The 21,597-nt window shown below is 40.2% G+C and overlaps 1 protein-coding gene and 1 long non-coding RNA gene across 5 annotated transcripts in view; both read right to left on the reverse strand.

The window, feature by feature from the left end:
• Positions 1-983: 983 nt before the first annotated feature.
• KYNU (kynureninase) overlaps positions 984-21,597 on the reverse strand; it is a 60,758-nt gene continuing 40,144 nt past the window's right edge. For all 4 annotated transcript variants that reach the window (XM_064451032.1, XM_064451030.1, XM_064451029.1 and 1 more), the window contains 4 exons: positions 7,998-8,050; positions 6,396-6,481; positions 2,840-3,070; positions 984-1,309 (listed from right to left, as the gene is read on the reverse strand). In XM_064451032.1, coding sequence (XP_064307102.1) covers positions 1,157-1,309; positions 2,840-3,070; positions 6,396-6,481; positions 7,998-8,050 — 523 coding nt within the window. In that variant the 3' untranslated portion in view covers positions 984-1,156. The remainder of the gene's footprint in view (positions 1,310-2,839; positions 3,071-6,395; positions 6,482-7,997; positions 8,051-21,597) is intronic.
• On the reverse strand, positions 10,001-21,468 carry LOC135313341 (uncharacterized). Its single transcript, XR_010372964.1, has 2 exons — positions 20,568-21,468; positions 10,001-20,311 (listed from the first exon to the last, which is right to left on the reverse strand). It is a non-coding gene; the product is annotated as an uncharacterized LOC135313341 (long non-coding RNA).

Genomic DNA, 21,597 nt, shown 5'->3' on the forward strand with positions numbered 1-21,597 from the left:
AGCCTCCTGTCAGGCAGTTGCAGAGAGCGATAAGGTCTCCCCTCAGCCCCCTCTTCTCCAGGCTAAACCCCCCCAGCTCCCTCAGCCGCCCCCCAGCACACTTGTGCTCCAGACCCTGCCCCAGCCCCGCTGCCCTTCTCTGGACACGCTCCAGCAACAACATTTCCCTCTTGTACTGAGAGGCCCAAAACTGAACACAATATTCAAGGTGCGGTCTCACAAGCGCCGAGTACAGGGGCACGGTCACTGCTCTGCTCCTGATGTCTTGAAGCAGCTCCGGGTAAAGTGTGGGTTAAATGCAAGCAGTTTTTATTCGTTACTTTTAGCTGTCTAGTGAAAACCTCTGTAAAAATTTGGGCCACACTAATTTAACAATGAGATATTTTGCTGCTGCTTAAACAGTTCAGGGTTCATTTTGCCTAATGCAAAATAAACCTTGTTAAAACTGCCGTAAGTGCTCACACAGCCCTTCACACCATCTTACACAATTTTAAAATGGTTCTCAGCATATCGTCTCCAAGAAGACTACCTAGAAAGAAAAAGAATAAATGTTTTGTTTTAGCCAACTGTATCACACGAAAGAAGGTATCTGCAATATAAGTTCACTCTCCAATTAAATCATTAATTAAACTAGATTTTCTGAATAGTGGGCCCTTTGAGAAACCCAGCGTGCAGCGGTTAACAAGTTTTAAACAACTAATTGTTCAACTTACTTTTCAAGTATACCATCTACTTTAAATAGAATTGATAAATTAAAAATGTAAATTGGACTGTATCTTTTAACTGTTGGTGATTTGTCTATTTTCCAATTTTTATTATGCATCATTTTTATAATAAAGAAGGGATTTTTTTTCATTCCTGTTCTAGTTGATAGAAATTCTTCCATGCTTCTCAAAGCTAATGTAATAAAACTACATAAAATGTTTAAGAAAAGCCCCATTAAAATGTACAAAGCATACTAATTCATGAAGTCAAAGTCAAAGCAGAGTGGAAATATGAGCTTTAATAAAACCATGTCTGTTGTAAATAACTATTCAAGCACAGTCATTTTTTTGCAAATTGCATGGGATATAGCTCGGTCTACTCAAAGCAAAGAACCGCTCAGCAGGATAAATGCATCTTAGTCAGAAATAGATTAAAAGATACAGCTGAGCCATCAATAAGAACCAGATAGCGCAGTATTATTTGCTGTTTGTTTTGAAGATGTAATTGCAGATTCCAGGATTTCAAGAAATCTGTGCACATCATGGAAAGAATTGTAGAGAGGAACTGGGGCAACGCGAAGAGCATTTGGTTCTCGCATGTCACACTGCAAAAACAGAAAGGGAATGCTTAGTAAATTCGGGTCACTTCATATTTATCGGTCAGACTATACTTTTAAATGTCATCCTCATCTTCAGGGAAGAATGACTGGGCTGACATGGAGACACACGTAAAAACTTCGGGACCCTCAAGAAACTACTGTGAGGAGCATTACTGTGGAGGACATAACAGGAAGGGTGGTCTGCTGCCTGAAAAAGGATGCACAGCTCAGGATGGGCAGGACTCTGGCAGTGCCATTGAGGGGCTCCAAAACAGTTACGCAGCCCCTTAATTCACCTTAGCGCCTACAGCAGCCCAGAGTTGAGGAGGCACATAGGTGACAAAAAAGCCACCACAAAACAGAAACATGCCAGTATGACAGTGTCTTGCGCTACAGGTACAAGTAATGTTGCAGGGCTTGCAGTATTTGAACATGAATTTGAACATTTCGCTGAATAATCTCTCATATTTGAAGCATATTACTGCATCGCAAAGACAAGCCAACAGTGTAAGGCCCTGTGCCCTCTTAAAAGCAGCAGTTCCTGGAATTCCCTGGCAGCACCAAAACAGCAGCATATTTAGCCTAGAGGAGTTGCCCTTTGGGGACACAAGTCACCAGCAGAAATAAAACTCATATAACATTTATATGGCATTACGCTATCAGCCTCACCTCCCAGCACTCCTAAATCACCACACGTATAGCCTTAAATTTAGATTTTATTCTTTTTGAGCAGTGCTCACCAGTAACCGTGCCATTACACGGCACTGCCTTTCAGTGGCCTTTTTTTCTGAGTGCTAAAACCCATCTCTAAGGGAATGAAAGCTTTTTAATTTCTCCACCTCGATGCCTCGCAAAGAGCAAGGGTTTGGCCATTTGCAGATCAGGAAAGGGACTGTTGGAGGTTCAGAGCTCCTTGCCACCGTTGGGCTGTAGGTGTGCGAGTTGTGGCGTTGAGGGTGGTGAGCACCCCTTGAGCTCTGCTGACTGCCAGCACCCCAGGGAGGCACTGATCTTCTCTCTGATGTCTCTGGCCTCACACCTGGACCCACGGCAGGGGACCTGGACAAGCACACTGAACATGAGAGGCCTGTGAAGGCAGTACATTGCACTGGACAGCTCTGACATACTCGTATTTGTGTTTTTCCAGTGATTAGGGGTTTGTTGGTTTGTTCTGGGTTTTTTTATTCCCTATGTTTCCTGTTCAGACCATCAGCTTCAGATCTGTAATGCCTCCCCCATCATAATGGTCCTATAAAGCAGCTCTAACCTTAGTAGTGACTCCTGGGTGCCACTTGCAGAACTACCAGAAATAAATCAATAGAGAAAGGGCAATGTACAGACTTACACATAATTTATAAAATAACCCTACTTATTTAATTATTTGCACAACTGAAGACGCTGTATAAGCAATTTTGATAACTCCTAATCTTTTTCGGCCTCATGCAAGACTATATTTGAAAAAAAGCAAAATTATTACTTTGGTATGGTGTAGGTTCACAAAACAGTGCGCAAAAAGATGAATTTTGATTTACTCACAGCTACTCCTCTCTTCTCCAGCTCTTTAAACACAGATTTGACTGGAAGGGAAAAAGATAGCGTGAGCTGGCATCCTCTTGCCTCAATCTGAGATGGCGTGATGATTTTTACAAAGGGCTTCTCTGGATTTGTTTTATCCTCCTTGTAGTAATGCTTTATCAGGTATTCCAAGTAACCAGTGAGTAGAACAGATTTCTTTCTCAATGCTTTCATTGTAGTTTGACCAAAAACCTGTAACGATTTTAAATCATTAGAATGATAATGCACTGCTATAGAAAAATAAAAAGGAAATTAAGAAAGCTAAGGCTATTCCTGAGCTTTTTAATAAGTTAAATCGCTTTGGTAATACAGGTATCAAACTCTGTCATTCTTTGCCAGGTAACAGATTTCTTTATATACCTTATCATTGGAATCAAGTGGTAATATCAGATAGATGTTATGGGTAATCTCTTTAGATAATGAAAGACATTTCTGTCTACTGTCCATATCCATATCTGCACAAATGAATTTGCACACAGGAACAGTTTGCTGAGAGCGCATTCTTTTGCTTATCGGAAGAGGATCCATCAAGTCTCTATACATTCAACATGGCAGCAGGAAATTCAAAATCACATACAAGTTTTCCCTTGTATGTACCTCAAATAACAAAAGCCAAGTGTCAAAACTGAAACATCACAACTAATCTACAAACCCTTGTCTTTGAAAACACAAAATTTGTACTAATGCATTGACTTTAATGTTTTAAGTCCTGCACAGGCTCCGTCTCTGCTAGTCCGCAAGAAGGAAAAATATTTGCTTGATTCTGGTTTAATAGCTCTATGCTCTTACACAGCTACAAGAACTGGTGAGCTGCAGAAACTCAAAACATCATGAGACATGCAAAAGCAATTGCTTAAAAATGGTTGTACTACTTTGCCCCACAAACATGAACAAACAACGTGGCAAAAGCATTTGGGAGCAGGAGAAGGTGTGACACATTCTGCTTGTGCTCTAGAAAGGCTTAGTTACAGGAAACAATAGAAGATGTGACCCCGGTGACAATTCATCCCTGCCTTTCCCAAAACCGCCCTTTTCTCGTTCCCATGCAAGTAGCTTCAGGGAAAGATGACAAAATACAGATGTGCAAGTACCCGACAGTCACTTCAGATCAGAGCCTGGCACATAAATGCCATTTATCTGCTCATGGACAATTATGGTTCCACTGACTGCAGCTGCAAAAACAGAGGCAGAGGTCCTGTATGAACGTACGTGATCTTCACTCGCAAGAAATCACCGCTCCACACTGAAGGAGTAACACTTTTAAGATTACTTATATCATAACCTGGAACAGCGTATAACGAGGTAACTGAGAAATCCTATTCAAAATACAAGGTGTGGTTTCCAGCAGCACCTGGAAATCAGTCTTTTGTAGAATATCCCAAGTATTATTCCATGACGCTATCACAACCACTAGATGCTGTACAAAACCAAAAGCCCCTACATGTGTTTTCTGTGAAACAAAATATGGCTGCTGTAAGGCAGACTTTGCATGAAGACAATGCAGTCACAGAAACGAATGCGACAGGGAGCAGGGCCCTCAGCAGTCAGTACTTGCACAGGTCAACAAAAATCTAGAGGTGCTTTCCTCACCACACAGACAAGCAGAGCGTACACACAACTATTCAGCACATTACTGGAGGTAAAATGGAGACCTGCCTCCTATTCCTCTGGGCTTTGCAGCAGTGTGAGGGATGGATCTCCTTAGGCTGCATGCAAAAATCTGTTTGCTCAGGCTTTGTGCAAGGAATATTTGGCCTCCTGGGTGAAATTTTTTGAAAAAGATCTTTCAAATGTGGCTGTAGAGCGCTCCCTTTTTTTCCATAAAAGGGAGCAGCTACTGCCATAACAGTCACTTTAAGCATTATTGAGGAATAACATCCATTAACACTTGCAGTTTTCATTGTTTCCATTGGAAACACTGCCTTCTGCTTAATGTGTCCCAGTGAAGGTGGCATGCAATTTCACTAGCCATCTCTTGCCAGACATGAAAACTATTTTGTTTCCCACTGTATTAGAGCAATTAGCACTGGGAAATCCTGGCTGTGCCAAAAGGTAATGCAGGCACGGAAAGGGGAGGCGATGGAAACTGCTCAGCCCTCATTGTTTGAGGCTCCCTGCAGTGGGCTAAATGACATCAACCCACATGAACTGGAGCACTGACAATCTGGGTCATAGCAGAATAGCTTTCAGCTTATCTCGAAGGTCACATAAAGTTTAAAAATATATTGGATGTTTAAGGACTAACAAAATAAATTGTCAGGCAGAACAAGAAGCATTGCTGTGCCCTTTGCAGTCCTTCAGCATTGCATCTAAGCTGGAGAGAGCAAAATTGACAGTTTTCTGACTTTGTTTGCTTAAGATACTCTTTTTTTTTTCGGTAAATAAAGCAGAGGGACATACAGTATGTGGACATTGCTCTTTGTTCCAGCATCAGTTTTGCCGTGACACTAGCATTAACAGAAATAAATTTCTCCCATTTATGCTGAAGGCAAAACATTGTTAACCAAAGCGGGCTTGAACATACGTAGCATACAGTAGGGAAATCTATGTGAAACCATCTTTTTTAGCCCCAAAGACCTAGAGTCCCGCATTTCATGGGTGAACCGTCCCATAAGAGAAATTCTGCTATGTCTCGATATGAAAGGCAGTGTGATAGAGGGTGCTAGGGGGACAGCTGCGTGCCTTCAGGCAGGGCTGAAGTGTGCCCTCCAAGGTGGACAGGAGGGCCTTCAGCAGATGGGTTACCCCTTCCTAGCCAGGAAGGGATTAGCTCCGCATGGCAGGACCGCCCTTTCCACAGCCCCCATCTCAGTGATTCGTGTAGAGGTGGGGCTCTGCTCCCTGCGGCCACCAAAAAACTAGTGAAGAGCGAAACAAAACCCGTTCTGGAGCTATACCACACTCAGGAATTCCCCTTTTATGAAGCATTCACAGGCAGCTCCTGTCCTTTCTGTTTGCAATAGAAGGGACTACAGCAGAGGACAGGTTCCTTGAGCCACTGGTTCAGTTTAGACTCCAGGACACCAAGTGGCCACATCCATTTTCTCTCATAAAGGAGCTAAGTCTGTTTTGCCCAGGGAAATATACGTAGAAGCAACTCTGGGTGCAACTTTTTAGCGTTACACGATTCCTTCCTAGGAAGATCTCTAACGGCATCTTTTGCATGAGTCGCACTAAGCCAAGCCCTAAGTATGTCCGTGGGAAAAGCCGCTGTTTGCACTGAGCCCCTAAAGGCCGGGACAAACATAGTGCTAACGGTCAGGCTTGGAGGTGCAAACCTCAAGTATACCGGGTCCCACAGCAAGGTTTGTGAGAACAGTGAAGAGAGGGGCATATTTATTAAAAGCCTTGTTCTCTCAGGGTTGTGGGGCTATTTTGTTTGTTTTTCATTCCCTCCCCACCTTCATTTTCTAGCTGTTCTGCAAATTTCTTTAAGGGAGACAGCAATAATACATGTAACATCCATTTAACATTTTTATACTCTTAAATTCAGGCTCAAAGTAAAGCAATTACTTACCTCTAAACTAGCTTGCAGAGCACAGACCAGTAAAATTGGAGGATTCGATAACCGAAATCCATTAATTCCTTCACTTAGTTGTAATTCTGGAAAATGAATAACTTATATTAGTGTTTTTGATTTCTTCCTTTTAATGGATTGGGCCTTATCTTGAAGTCCGTCCTCACGCAATAAAATATTTCACTAATGTGGCCTGTAGGAATCAGTCATTAAAAGGAAATAGTAATCTATTCACAGCTAATACTTTTAACTTCGAGAGAAGCCCAATTTTATCCAGCGGATGACTTCATTAGCGGCTTCATGACAACTAGAGAACTGCAATTAATTTGTTTAAATGGTGTGTGTTAAAACCACCTTTACACTTGAATCTCTTTTAACTCTGGCACAAAACAGAGAAAATCCAAGTCAGCAGAGGCACGCTCATGCGGAGCCATGGTGCTGCCACGAGCAGGGAATCATGTTCCTTAACTTCATTAAACTGACAAGACACGTGGGAGACTGCATATGCAGCTAAGTGTAGCTTCAGGCCACGTAGAGAAGTTGCATAGACTTTAGGCTGTGAAATTTCACAAAATCTATTTAATAAATCTATAAAGCCTCGCTGTAAGTTCTGTGTCACCGTTTATATTTCATGCTCCAGCACCAGAGCAAGAGGATGCTGCGGAGGAAATGCTTTTCACGCACAGCAGACTGGCTAATTTTATAATGATCGTTGCCCAACTTCTCCTCTATAAACTGCCCATGGAAATGAATAAACAACGTTTTTCTTCTTCTAACAGTATTTCAAGGCAATTTGTGTCTCCTGCTGGCTTTCCATAGTGCCGCTCTCTTACATTTAGTCAGAAAACAAAGAGCAGACTGAGGCTATTAGAGAGGTGTTCTCCAGCCAAAGTCACATCAATAGGCGCTGCCACAGAAAATTAAAAATATATTAAAAACAAAACACCCAATCAAACCCAAAAGCTCCTTTCTCCTCCTCATCCCTCAGGATATTCTCTCTGCCATCCTTTACAATGGAGCTGAACAGTCTAGCTGTCAGATTTGGAAAGGAGTCCTCACTTCATATTGGGACAGTGAATACTTAGCTATTTCAGAGCAGGTTTGGTTTTGTCTCATAACCCATCCTTCGCTAGTGCAAGGAATTTGGAGATGCTGAAAAATTAGTGGTATTTCATGACTTATGGCAGGTTATCTTACCTTAATTTATATAATTTCTCATTAATTCCAGTGGAACTAATCCTAAAGTAAGATATTACCCAAGTGAAGGATAGCAGATCCTCGCTCCTCAGAGACTTATGTGTTTAATTCACTGAGATACTTTGAAAGTTTCATCCATATTCTATATCTGCATTTTGAAGGTATTTCAGCAAAATGTCTAGAAGCAGACAAGTCAGACCCATACGCCCAGAGACCAAATTTATTCCCACATTTATTTTATTAACTCCATTGCATTACATATTTGGGATGAGTGTAGCTTAATACGTTTGACATAAGTGAGGAAATGTAAAGTTCTGTCCTTTCTACTCAAACTACCATAAAAGTGAAGCAGGTTATATATGAATACATCAAACAAGGCAAAACTGAAAGTGTAAAAGTACATACTGTTTTCCATGAGGAATCGCGTTTTGAAGTCATGACCCCACCAGCCGATTAGCCTAAGATTTTGTAAAGAAAGTAAATTAATAGCAATCTTGGTATAATATCTTTTAATTTAGATTTAGGAGTTAAGAAATATATAAGTAAGATTAAGAAATATATATATTTCTAATAAGATATTTTATTTGTAAGAGTAACATAAAAATACAATAAATTCTATAAATATCTAGCACTAAAAACTTAATATTACTATTTGGGAACTTCTCGTTAACCACTGATGATAAAATGTACCACATCTTTCAATTAACTATTGATTTCTAACAATATCCTTTTTGTCTGAATACATTTCACAAAATGAAAAATAGAACAGAAATATTTCCACTATTTTGTTCCAAGGCATTAAATTTGCGCACACACCCCCACCTAGTTTAATGAATATTGAAACCTAAAAGGTGTTATAAAATCTGACTTAGTTTCACCAGGAAAAGGAGTTCATGATGGGCAGCAGACAGACAACAGGACCTCGGAGGATTGTGCAGGCATTGCCTTTTCCTTACCATGAGACAGCAATGCGAAGTCTGAGGAAACTTTTCTTCTCCTGAACCAAACTTATTATTCAAAAAATTTTCATTAAAATAAACCAGTTTAATCCAAAAATATTTTTTTAAGATCATCTCCAGAAAAAAAAAAAATTGAAGAGAAATTACTTTGAAAATCATTTATCCGAGCTTGTATGTTAAGATGACACTACATTATCAACCCATAATTTCTGAAAAATATGCCCAAGGACATAGCTGGAAACAGTATTGCAGAGCAGCTGGCTGCAGTGCATCACCTAGCGCCCAAGGGACTGCAGGTAAGTCACCACTGCAAAACCAAGGGGTCTCTCCCCACCTCCCTTGGGCTCTCTACTTCGTAACTCAGTACATGGTAATATCAGTGACTAATAATGTCAGCACTACTTGAAATTTCCCATGTCTCAGTGCTATTACAATATCAGGAATTCACCACCACAGACTCCTGCCTGACCTTTTAAGGTCTCCGGGACTGGACTTATTGGGCACCATTTGTTCCAAGGCTTCGCTCAGTTTTCTCTGCGCCAGGTAGCAGAGTTGTTGGGATTGAAGCCTGGCAAGTATTCAAAATTTGTAGTAGTAAAAAAAAAAATAAAACTATAAATAAAACTCATGGTACGTCAGCCTTTCTGGAAGTAAACAAGGAAAAAGAAAGTCATTGCCCCTTTCTGAAGCAGAAGAACTTCTTTGCAGCATGCTTAAGAGTTTAGCTCTGCAGAATTAAGACCATGTTTGAGTTTAAAACTTGTTATATGAATCCCATATAGAGTAAAATAAAGTACTTCATATTTCTGTATAACAACCTAGGTTTTATGTTTACTTCTATCAAAGGCTCTGAGCTGCATCCAAACATAGTGTATACAGAAAAAAAGCATGCTTTTCTCTTCATTTCTGCATATTTTTATTATTCTAAGACCCATGAAAATAAATAGTGCAATATACATTCATTTCAAATGAGATATTACACTGCCAAAATGAATATACCCCAAATAAAATATAATTCAGCTTCTGCCCAAGTGCCTCAGTTACTGATACTTTGAATCATAAAAAATATTCCAGCTAATTAATATGAACAGTATAATATATACAGAACATTTTTACTATAAACCTGAATATTGCATGTTACTACAACATACTACTAATGTCAAGGGCACACACAGCCTATGAATTCCGAAAGTTTTAATCAGAAAAAAATCCATAGGAAATATAACATTTGGACTATTACTCTGTAGCAAAGAGAAAACAATACTATGTTCTATTTGGACCACGTCCTAAGGTGAAAGACAAAATAAACATCAACCAGAATATTACCCAGACAGAGCCCGATGATAAGCGCTCTGGTTGCATTTTGAATGCTCAAAACTTGCTAACTCTGAAGTTGGCTTAAAACCAGGTCTCTGCTGCAGCACCACATTTGCAACTTGGAAACTGAAATTTCAGAACTTTTCCAAAATGACAGAACGAGGGAGGTTTTTTTAAAGACAGTTTTAGCTATCTTGCCCTTTCCTACCATAACTTTGACAATTTGCTTTTTCTTTTTTTTTTTTCCTTTTTTTCCTTTTTTTTTCTTTCTTTTTGGCTGTTCTAGAACTTCAGCGGTGTCACTACAGGATGTGCACTTTGAAGCAGCTCCGGTCCTACACTCCCATTGAGCTAATGGTCCATATGGATGTCACATTATTTGACATTTAAGTTGACAGGCTTCAAAGTGTGGAAATTAACAAAATCTTTACAAATTAGCAATTTGCTGTTTACAATTTTCTGTGAAAATTTTGAAATGAAGGTTGCCGCTGCTATGCCAAATCTCAACCTGTTATGATGGGAAATAGTGATGGTGTTAAACCCCAAACATAAGGCTTTATAAAAGCTCACTAAAAATAATAGGCAATAAAACTGCACATTAAGATACTGCAGTAAAAATTCTTATTAAAGTGTTGTTACTCTGCATGCCAAATGAGTATTTTGAGATGTAGTCACCATTTTGACTATTCCTGCTTCAAAAACAGGCACCATGATCTAAATTGATTTTGAATTCCAAACCATAATCTTTGCAAAATGCAATATGTGGAAGGCTCTGGAAAGCCTTATATGATGTGCTTGTGTTTAAAAACACCTTAAACTTGTTAGTAACAGGACCCTACAGTTACATCCTTTTCATTGCAGATAAAACCCATTTTGCAAAGTGTGTTAAAATTCAGCGTGCCTGGGGAGAAAAGGGTCGCATTTTGCAAACGTTCCACTATAAACCTTTGAGAACAATGCTCTACTGGTCACTTCCCTTTACATGTAAACGTAGCCAAACCGAGCCCTTGTCGTGCAATAACACAGCACTAACCGACAGGGTTATCCCAGCGACGGCCGGCTTGCGGCATGTACCCTCAGCCTTCCAAGGCTGCTCGGTGCTCCTGGAGCACCTCTGCAGCTAACATCGCTCTATCCAACAGCAAAACCATGCAAGAAACCCATAGCAATCTTGCCAAAAAGAAGAGTAGATCAGTGCCAAATCAGCTGTGGGTTTTTCTGGGAGGCGTGCATGTCCCAGGAAACCCACTTCTATAAGAAAATAACTTTTAAAGTACATAATGCATTGTTCTATTTTATGCCTCATGTCCTCATTGTTTGATAACACTGAGACTTTCCCAGGGCTTTCCAGTCTATGCAAAGAACTAGTTTTTTTAAAAGTGCCACATAAAATTTAAAGCAAACAGTTACTAGCTCAGTTTCATGAAAAAATTGCTAAAAATATTGCTGAAAGGTTTTTAAGTTACTTATTTTTACACCCAAATATTCTCTTATTTTACAAATCAGTGAACAAAGATTTGCTGGGTTGGAAAATGACTCCAGAAAGAAGCAGTATCCTCTCATTTAGTCATACTCTCTTTAAGAACAATTACACCGGGGAACAATCCCTTCAATAAGTATTTTTATTTAGCTCGTTTTCCTCCTTTATATCTGTCTGCATTAGACTGAGGCGCTGGTTGTTCATAACTTGAATCATCTTGTTTGTAGTTGCATTAATGATGCAAGAGTGCAGGATATAATGATCATGATGTGTGTGCGGAGTAAACATCAAAGAAGATCCAGTTAAGGAATACAGAAAAATACAAAAAAATTCCTTTGACCTTTGCTTCGAAGCTACAGATGATCATGCTACTCATTTATAATTTACAGCCTGAAGCAACCAGGGTCTCATTTCCCTTCTTGGCAAGAAAAAACAATAAAAAAGAAACTCTTGAACAGTGATACAGAAAACAGGGAAATACTGTCAATGTGGCTCAACTTTTACAATCCAGGGCAATGCACTGGAAGCATCCTGTCACTATATTGTTTGAGAAATCATTTTACATCTGTGAGAAAGCACGTTGAAACGCTACAACAGGAATGCAGTGTGAAATTAGTGATGCTTTGCATTACACATGCCAGCTTCACTGGGCATGGAACAGTTTGTCTTCTCTCCTTTATCAGGTCACAATGCTATCTATAAATTTCATATTCATTACTTAGATTATATCTGTATTAGGAGCACATACCAGCAAAGCATGCTATGTTTATGAAACCATGGGTTAAGCTAAGTCATAAACAGGCAGTTTTGGGGTGGACTGGGTCTGCAAAGCAGCTGATGCAGCTGCTGGGTGGCAGCTAAGCTCTTCATTCACACATTGCTTTATTTTTGTAAAAACTTCCACGTGTTGGCAAAGATTTGTTTGAGTTTTCATGCTACTGTTCTAGCTATGAGTAAGAATCAGTTCTAAGGAGTTATTGAGACGTCTCCCTACTCCCAAAGTTTATTACACAGAACTGAGTCAGATACTATGCTATGTCTGCAAAGGCAACCTCGCACAGGAAAGGGAATGAAAGGGCCAACAATAATCATTAAGTTCAGTTTCTTGCAGTCCTGTATGTCCACGATGCAACTGGCTGGTGGAAGAGCACATCCACAGCACATCCATTCCCTGTGCTTATGTCTCGCAACACCTTTAAGACCTATAACAGCCAACCAGAAGGCACAGTACAGTGTGACACAGGCTTAGAGAATAGAGGTTAACTGCCTCTCCAATATCACTCCATTAGCAGGGAAAGTGTTAAATACAACACCCATGAGGTCTTAGGAATTAGACTTCAAAAGAGTACAGAAAACCTGGAGGCTGGAGCCAGCCTGAAGCTAGATACAAACTACCTCTGACCTCAGCCACGGTGACCTGACTGTGTTAGATCATCATCCTGCTGCCTAGGAGAACATGGTGGTACCACATCACTAATGCCACATCCAGAGCCCAGCTGTGCTGTCCCAAAAGGCAGGGTTTAAGAAAAAAAAAAAGAAAACCAACAAGAAAACATATCAAACCACACAATCAAAAAAACCCAACACAACCACCGAATGGTACAGTCGGCTCCCAAAGACCAAAACCATCCAGAAACATTCCTTAACTTGCCTTACATCCATCTACAAACATCCAGCTCAACTGAAAGCTTAGTTCCAGACTAAGTACATTCCTCCAGTGCCCTGGGCTCCACGTAGCACAATACAGATTAGAAAACGTAGCCAGGACTCAGACCTTGGGTGGGAGCGTCTCCTAATGCTGCTGCACTCAAACAAAAGTCAATCCCAGAAGCCAAACTTATATAAACCGTTGTGTCACCCCCTCAAAGGCACCTCACTCCCACCCAGATTTACAAAGATCTCTCCACCAACTCCGAGCGCAGACATGATCCCCCGGCTCAACAGCTGGGGCACAGGCTTTGCATTCTACTCAACATTAATTTTATTGCAGTTTTCTAATTGCAATTTTTTAATATGTTTTAATTTCATTTTTATTGCATTAATTTTATTGCAAGCACATAAGCTTGATTGTGCTGCTTTGGATTCCATGCCAAGAATCAGAATAAACAACAAGACTGACACCACCACCACCCCACCCTGCAAGAAAACAGAAAAAAGGTTCATTGCTTTACATAGCATATTTTTGGCTCACTGACTAGAGCTTGAGAGGAGTTTCAATTTTCTTTGCTATCACAGACTTGTCTGATCAAGGATGAGTCATTTAGTCTTTCCATGCCTCAAGCCCTCATCTCCAGAAATGCTGTTCAGTACTGTCCTGACTCTCCGGTGAGTGGTGAGAATGTATTTGTTAAAATGTTTTCTCATACTTAGTAATGAGGACCATGTAAGAACAGAGAAAAATATTTCCTTGGAGTATCTTATACTGGATTTTTTGAAATACAGAGAGGGAAAGGGGATTTGGAGGCAATGGCTGATGTCACAGTTTTATTTTTTCCCTCCTCTCAGCCTTTCCCCAAATTATCCTGTCACTCAAAAGTTGTTTCCAGTGTCAGGCGTATGTTGAGTTCAGAATTTAATTTTTTTTTTTTTTGATCTATGTTACCTAACTGGCTCTTATGTCAAGGGGAGGAAAAAAAAAAATCAATATTTCTATTGCTTAATTCCACACAGTGTTTTACAGCTGTGCTGAAACAAAACTGAAACCCAAATGGATGGACAATGTTATTCCACTGCAACTCCGTCCTCTCCACACTGGGCACCACAGCAAGGTCCTGCTCTGACCCAGGGCCCCCCTGCTGACAGCTCGCTGGAAGGGAGGCAAATAATTCAAACGGTGTTTGGTGTGGTGATGAGGGGTCTGTTGAATCACGACAGAGGATAATTGAAATGTGACTCCCAGTTTCATCACTGAAATGCAGAACTCAAAGATTTTTAACTCTCCTGTGCAGGTGAAATTCTTCATATACTGTGACGCTCTCAGTTATGGAGTGCACTTTATAGTGTACATATATAAGAGCTAGGATTTGCATGGGGGATTAAGGGAGTTAACAGCTAGCCCCTGTTAGACTCGAGCAGTACGTGGAAACCTAACTCTTGCTGCCTCCTTCAGAAAACCTTGCCAAGATTGCCAGAAGCTATATTTAAAGCCTTTTTTTTTTTTTTCCCCTTCCTTATATCTATTTAGATATCCTTTATCCCAAATGGTAAGATTAGATTTCTTTCATTATTCTCTTCTGTGGAATGTCTGTTGTTAATTTTAAGTAGCATCTGTTGTTAGAATTTGAAAAAGCTTTTGAAGCCCAGGTAATTATTAGCCTCAGACGTCTGCAGTTTTGGACTTGCACATACTCTCATGCTTTCCTTACACTTTTCAAGTCATTACAAATGTTTCCTAATTATTAAGCATATGTGACTTGTGAAGCAGTGCCATACATTATTGATGGACCAGTCTCTTAGAACTCAGTGGAAAAAATCAAAACTCCTTCTGAAAAGTTGCTACTGTGAAAGTGGTAACATTTAGTATTTAATATCAATGAGGCTTTACTTTGTCAAAAGACCAAAGTAATATGATTGTATTAGCGGCTAATAACATGACATTTGTCTTCTGTTAAGTAGCTTGCATTTTCAGTACCATCTAAAGGGAGACAATTATTCTCCTCTATTTTGAGGCTTGTCTCAGTTAAAAAATAGCTAAATTCACTTTCTGCCTAGCAGCAAATTTTTAACAGTAAAGACCAAAATCCTGAAAAACAGTTTCATAATCTAAACAATGACACTTAACTATGCAATTGTACTGGGTGAAATTAAGAAATCTCTGGACTTGAGTAATCATCCTATTTCCAAAAGGAGCTGGGCAGCTCCCAGCTCCCCGAGCTCAACTGTTCTCCAAGGTGGGGAATTTAACGCAACTGTTGCCACAATTAGAGAGACTCTTGGGTGAAAACCTAGGCTGTTTGGTCAATCAGGTGCAAGGTGATTTACAGCTGATAGGTATTTGAAGATAGAGGGTACACATGTTCTTCCTGAATTGATTTTTTCCTTGTTAGTCTTCTAGACTCAACACAAGTGGGAATACACCGATTTCAACACGTCCCTCCATATTACCCCTCCAGGTCAAAACAAAAGGAGATTGAGTTCACTTTTGTAACAGGAAACAAGTTGCTGTGATCAGGGCATGAGAAAGAGAAATGGCTGCAATGCTGTGAATCCAATCAGGGCCCCTTGGAGTCGTACAGAGCTCTCCGCCAAACCTCTAAGGCGTTTGCGATGAGGGATGATAATTTCATTCGCCATGATCAGGCAAAAGAAAGGTATGATCAAGCAGCAGACAAAATTGAAGCTTAAATTAAATCCTGGGAAAAGATCTCACAAAAAACAACCCCTCTAAGGCTAATGAAGTTGAATTAAACACTGTTAAATCAGCTTACGAACAACTATTATCACAAAGTGCTCATATATCACTTCCACTAGCCAAATATCAGATATATGAAAAGGGGGAATAGAGCCAACAGTATGTTAGCACATTTAGTAAAGGGAAATCAAATATTCTGCCTAACACCAGAAATTAAAAATCAAGCAGGGAGCCAATTTACTCATAGAGATATTAATAAAGTTCTCAGCGATTTTTATAAAGTATTGAATAGTTCCCAATTATATTATGGTGATAAAAAAGCATATTAAATTCTTTAAGAATTCAGTAATTTTTTCTAGGCTGTTTCAAGTAGATTAAATTAAACAAGAAGCAAAAGCAACAATCCCTCCTAGAGGTACTTTTAAATGTGAATTCTGACTTAAAGGAGACTTAGATGGTTTTGATTACCATGGTGCGTTTACTGAACTATACCGTCTCCTCAGTCACTTGAATGAATCTTTGAGGGGATGATATCTAGATAGATTTCTAAATAATACATGTATCTGACTGAACTATAATATAAAAATTTTAAGATCTGGGAAGTTGCGCTTCCTCAGGTCTTTGTTGTGTTTGAATACAGTAATCACAATATTAATGCACAACCTTTGTCATACTAGAACCCTTATTAACTAAAATGTAAGAGTTATTACCTCTGCTCTTTGCCTGAAACAAGAAACAAGACACATTAGATGAGATTTTTTTTTTTTTTTTAACATTAGTGGCTGGAACTAATTGAATTCAAAGTTTTAAGTGTCTGCAGAGTTGCCACAGAATCCAGTAGCTGTGTTACAAAACAGTTACTAACACTAAGTGATACTCAAGGAGAAAAGAACTCAGAGTTTATTGAGCTGAAGTCTAAGACATGAAATCATTAAGGGAGAACAGAAACGGTCATCTTTCGGAGTTATTTTAAAGAGTCTGTCCTCAAAAGGTTGATATTTCATCCATCAGTAGAGAACACGGGAGAAGCGTCACTTAGAGATCTTTCTTTACAGGGCTGTAGTTGCCCTGATTTCCAGTAGCACATAAACTACCGGTTTCCCAAAACAATTGCACCGGTGTGATTAGGTCCCTGATTTGATGCCGTGCCAACTGAGAAACTGGGAGAAAGAAGGGGAAGAGGGAGGGATACACTGTCCCTCCCAGCATCTCACTGGGAGCTTTTCAGACCCCAGAGCGAGCACTCTGTTGCTGTAGCTGCCCTACAGTTTCCACACAGTAGAAGGCAGTAAGAGGCAACTGCCAGCAAGCACTGCCAACAACTTCAGTGACAAATGAGAGGTAGCGAGTGTGACAGACCATCAAACAGCTGTGAAAATAAATATTTCACAAATGGAAAGTGAGAGGAAGGATGGCTTAAAGCAACCGGGTAAGAAGAAGCAATATATGTCATGAAGGTCTCTAAGAAGCTGCTGAATCAAAGATGTGTGGACATGGGCAGCAGGGTGTGGACTTGCTTTGCTGATAAAATAGATTTGACTAAGGGAGCCCAAGGAAAAAGAAAAGTATGAAGATGTATGGCCTGGTGAGATCCTCATCTCCTGGCTGAGCGCTGGAGAGAAGGTTCAGCCAGGAGAAAGAGGGGTATGGGACCAGAAACCCCATAAGCAGGTGGAAACAAATAAGCACAAAGGGTAAACCAAGCAAAAAAGAAAGCCCCCCCCACAATCCCCCGCGGTGCACGCTCACAGAATACCAACTTTGCAAGATATAAAGAGGCTGAATTATTTCCTTAACCTGGGCAATGACCTTCCAATTACTTTTAAAAATGCTTATGGTTTGAATCGGGTGCCGACTGTGATATGAATCACAATATGAGCTGTACGTGTGATCCCAGAGCTGTGGCTAAAGCCAGAGAGGCATTCAGCCAGGACAGGGACACGAATAGCTCTGGGAGACATGCAGTGCAGGAGGCCCCATCTGAACCGGTAACTGACAATTACAGAAATATACTCCGGGGGACATAAATGGAAAAAAAAGAAAAAGGTGACTGTATTAATGGCACAAAAGCATAATGGCTATTGCTGGTACTTTCAGCTTAGAGCAATTTTGAGGCATACCATGATCTTGAAGCACATTCAGTAAGGAAAAATTAGAAACAATTCCCTCTGTGGGCTAATGAGCTAATACAAAAGCATGAGCAAATCTCACATTTAAAGGACACGTGTAGAGCACAGCTTTAATTGAGAATCTTAGGAGAAAAGCTTCATAGAAAGTACCAAAAGCAGGAATCTGAAGTAGACAAAGGGAAATATGATCAAATACTGAAAGTGAGTCAACATCTAGTAGGAAATCCCAAATGCAAAATTGCATTAGTTCCAGCACATTTCTGCACAGAGGTAGGCGAGCTCTTAGTGGAAACGCCAGAAGATTTACTTGACATTTTTTGTGGAAAACAAACTTTTTTGTCCCTAAGAGAGGAAGGTTCTGTGAGGTGGATACAGAAACGTACAGACTGAGATAAGCATAAGCGGGGAGATAACGTCTCTGTTTGTGACTAATTAAAAAGGCAGGCAAAGAGGGTTTTGTTTCAGTTTTGTTAAAGGTGTGTGACACTAGCTTGAATGTTAAATCTCTGGAAGTTCATTCAGCCTTCTCTTATAGGGAAAAATCGAGACAGAGCAAAGTGCTTTCAAAACTCCCTGTCTCAAAGTGGAGAACTGAGGCACAAAGAGCAGACAGCTAACAACACACGTCCTTTGAAGTGGGGGAAGAAAAATCACAGCGACCATACAGACTCGGAGGAGAGCCCCAGGATCTCTTCCCTGCTAGTTAACGGGGATGCAAGAGTTGCCCCCAGGCTACATTCACCTTTCCATCAGGCTAAGCCTGTTGGGTTCCTTTCATGTATTAAAGCAGTTGTGTCTTGCACCGTCTGATGAGAAAAGCTAGAGGCTGCAGATGGGAAACTGCATCCGTGAGGAACACCGCTACCTCCCTCTCATTTCCAAGGCTGGGATTGGAAAGGGCCATGGCAGAGCAGACAAAGTAGTGTATGTCCCGTCAGCATGGTCCAGAAAGACAGATGCATAAGAAATTTGAATCTGCTCAGACCTAAGCTCACTAGTTTAGTGAGCAATTACTGAAGAATTAATATCATTAAAGACCTGTTGCAAGAATTTGACCAGCTTCAGCCTTAAAAAAAAATTATTTTAAAAAAAGGCTGTGACAGGGTCATGATTTAAAAGACATTTCTGCATATTGTTGGTGGAGTTTTGGACAAAAGAAAGAGCAAGTTGTCAGGCAAAGATTTGAATATACGTTATGTCTCCAAATCTGCACCAAGGTATCTGCAGATATTTGCAGCCAAACGCCTATGCTATAAATACTATTTTGGAGAAGATATGACTTATAAAAGCTAAGCGCTTTTGTTTACTTATTTATCTCCACTTATCCCAGCATTTTGACGGGCATGAAAAGCAGGAATCAGTCCACACCATGCTTTTTAAAAACACTACTTATATATTTGAGAAATTTGACAAGAACCATGTCTCTGATTTTCCACATGCTCCATTTTAAGGTTTGAGTTTTCAAAACTATGAGTAACTGTCTAGGTAGCATGGGAGTACACACAGGGAATGGAAACGGCACATTACTTTCACACTCACTCCAACTACTCTATAGGTGATGCAGACTTGATATACAGCACATTTACTTGTACATAGTCCTTTGAGTTTACAAGGAGCCATGCAGCTTCTCTCTTAAACACCTTAAAATCTAACCAGGGCAAAGATGACAAAACATAGCAGAAGACCTTCAGGGCAGAAAGAATGAGAAGATTATTTATAAGGAGAAAAGAGCCAAGATTGCTTGAAGATATAGCTTAATTACAAGGGAGGATTTGAAGGAAGATAGAGAGAAAATGCTCGACACAGAACAAGGAGACAATCATGGGAGCCACATAAAAGGATGCACAGAGCTGAAGAAATGAGAATGGGAATAGATGATGTGAGTGTGCATTAACCTCTCTCTTTTTTCCTCCCAGAGTTAAAAAATGCTCTTGGATATTTGCCATTCAGTCGGTGAATCCGAGAACACACCCCTGCAGGCTCATCATGGGTCTAGATTGGCCTAATAAATCACTTGTCCCAAGACAATGCAATTAAGCCTAATTAGCCGATGCCTTTATTCCTAAACAGTCTCTTCCCAAGGGAGGTTTTAACTTTTGGTTTCTAAATTAGCTCAAGGAGCTAAATTGTTCTCATCTCCTTGGCAAAGAAACAGTTCATTTCTACCTTAGTACGGGATACTTTATGCACTTGGGGGGCATAAGTTCCGCTCCACAAACAGTTTATCCATACATTAGTCCACAGTTTGAGTCCACTAGGACCTGTGACAAACAGCAGCATGTACAATTCCATCTGTGACCGCTGACTTTCCACCTTGCTGCGTTCAGTGCAGCTGCCGAGAAGTTTCTACACCGCTTCTCCAGATGCTCTCCTTGGCCGGGCCAGAGCGCTCTGTTCTGTTAAAACTTTCAGTAGTGCTGAGATACCCAGAGCTGATAGACTCCAAGGGTCAGTGAGAGTTGGACCATCCTAGTCTATTATTCCTAGAAGCATTTTAAACACGAGCATCTTTAGTTATTTCCAGTACAGTAGATATAAAACAACCTTCGCAATCTTTTTACGACTCTCCTTTGCTCCCAACTCACATTGCTCCAAAGCTACATTATTTTCAGCAGTTTCACGGAAGCTTCAGCTATTTATTTTGGGGATTACACGGCTCTAATTCAAAAAGGAACAATGTGGTATGTCCTCACAGATCAAGGAAATAACTAAAGAAAAAGTCAGCAGGGACTACCAAACCTGGAAGGGGTTGAGCAACCTCTTGCAAAACAAAGTTACTGGGCAGAGAGGGTCTCCGCTGGAGCAGGGTGGGGACACAGAGCACCTGGGGGGGAAATAGGAAGGGGGAGATGTATGGAGGTGGAATAGCGTATTTTTATTTATCTCATGCCAGGGTAAAAGTTCACATACCAAAAGGCTGTGCAGGTGTCTATAACAAAGCAGCAACAAGCCATTTGTGCTCTGGCATTTTCACTGGAATCAAGATGCCAAAAAGGAAAGGGCTTTAAGAGAAAGGGTTGATATCTTATCTCTGCCTATGAAGAAATTGTCTGAAGATACCTTGTGTTTCTCAAAGCTGGTATGAAATAGTTACCTTTTTGTTTCTTGTTCTTTGATACTTATTTTATCCTATAGTAAAAGCTGACACACTCTTTGGACATCAGCTTCTTCCTGCACATACAGCATTTCTTCACATCACACAAACTTCTTATTTTCAAACTCTACCTGCTGCTAGTCTGTGCTAAAGTTAAGTCTTGATAAATCCTTTCATTTTAAACACTAGACTGTGTACAATTTTCATTTAATCCTCTGCCAAGGCTTATTTTTATTCTCCTGGCTGCTTTACATATATTTATTTCCCTTTCATCTTTTTAAATTGTGCCTTACTTTTTCTTATAGGGATTTGACTAGGACATTTTTTGTTTGTTTCTCCTATCTCAGGACTCTGAGAGTTTGTTCCCTCCTGCCCTTACACCAGCCAACAACAGAGCTGAGCTCACTACACATTTGCAGCTGCAGATACACCTGACTACTTCTGCTCCTTCTTTCCTAGGTGCTCGCAAACATCCACATTTCATTATAGCTAACTTGCTTGGTAGATTCTAGTTAGCCTTCTCTTTATAAATGGAGAAATTGAGAACTTGGGGGGGGGGGGAGGGAAATTAAACCAACAAAAAACCCCAAAACAACAAACAAGAAAACCCAAAACTTTTCTGGAGCCCAAAAATCTAGAAAATCTGGTCAAGCAAAATTTCAGTATTAGCAGGTC

This window comes from Phalacrocorax carbo, chromosome 5 (assembly GCF_963921805.1).
Source record: "Phalacrocorax carbo chromosome 5, bPhaCar2.1, whole genome shotgun sequence".
In the NCBI taxonomy this organism is placed as follows: domain Eukaryota; kingdom Metazoa; phylum Chordata; class Aves; order Suliformes; family Phalacrocoracidae; genus Phalacrocorax; species Phalacrocorax carbo.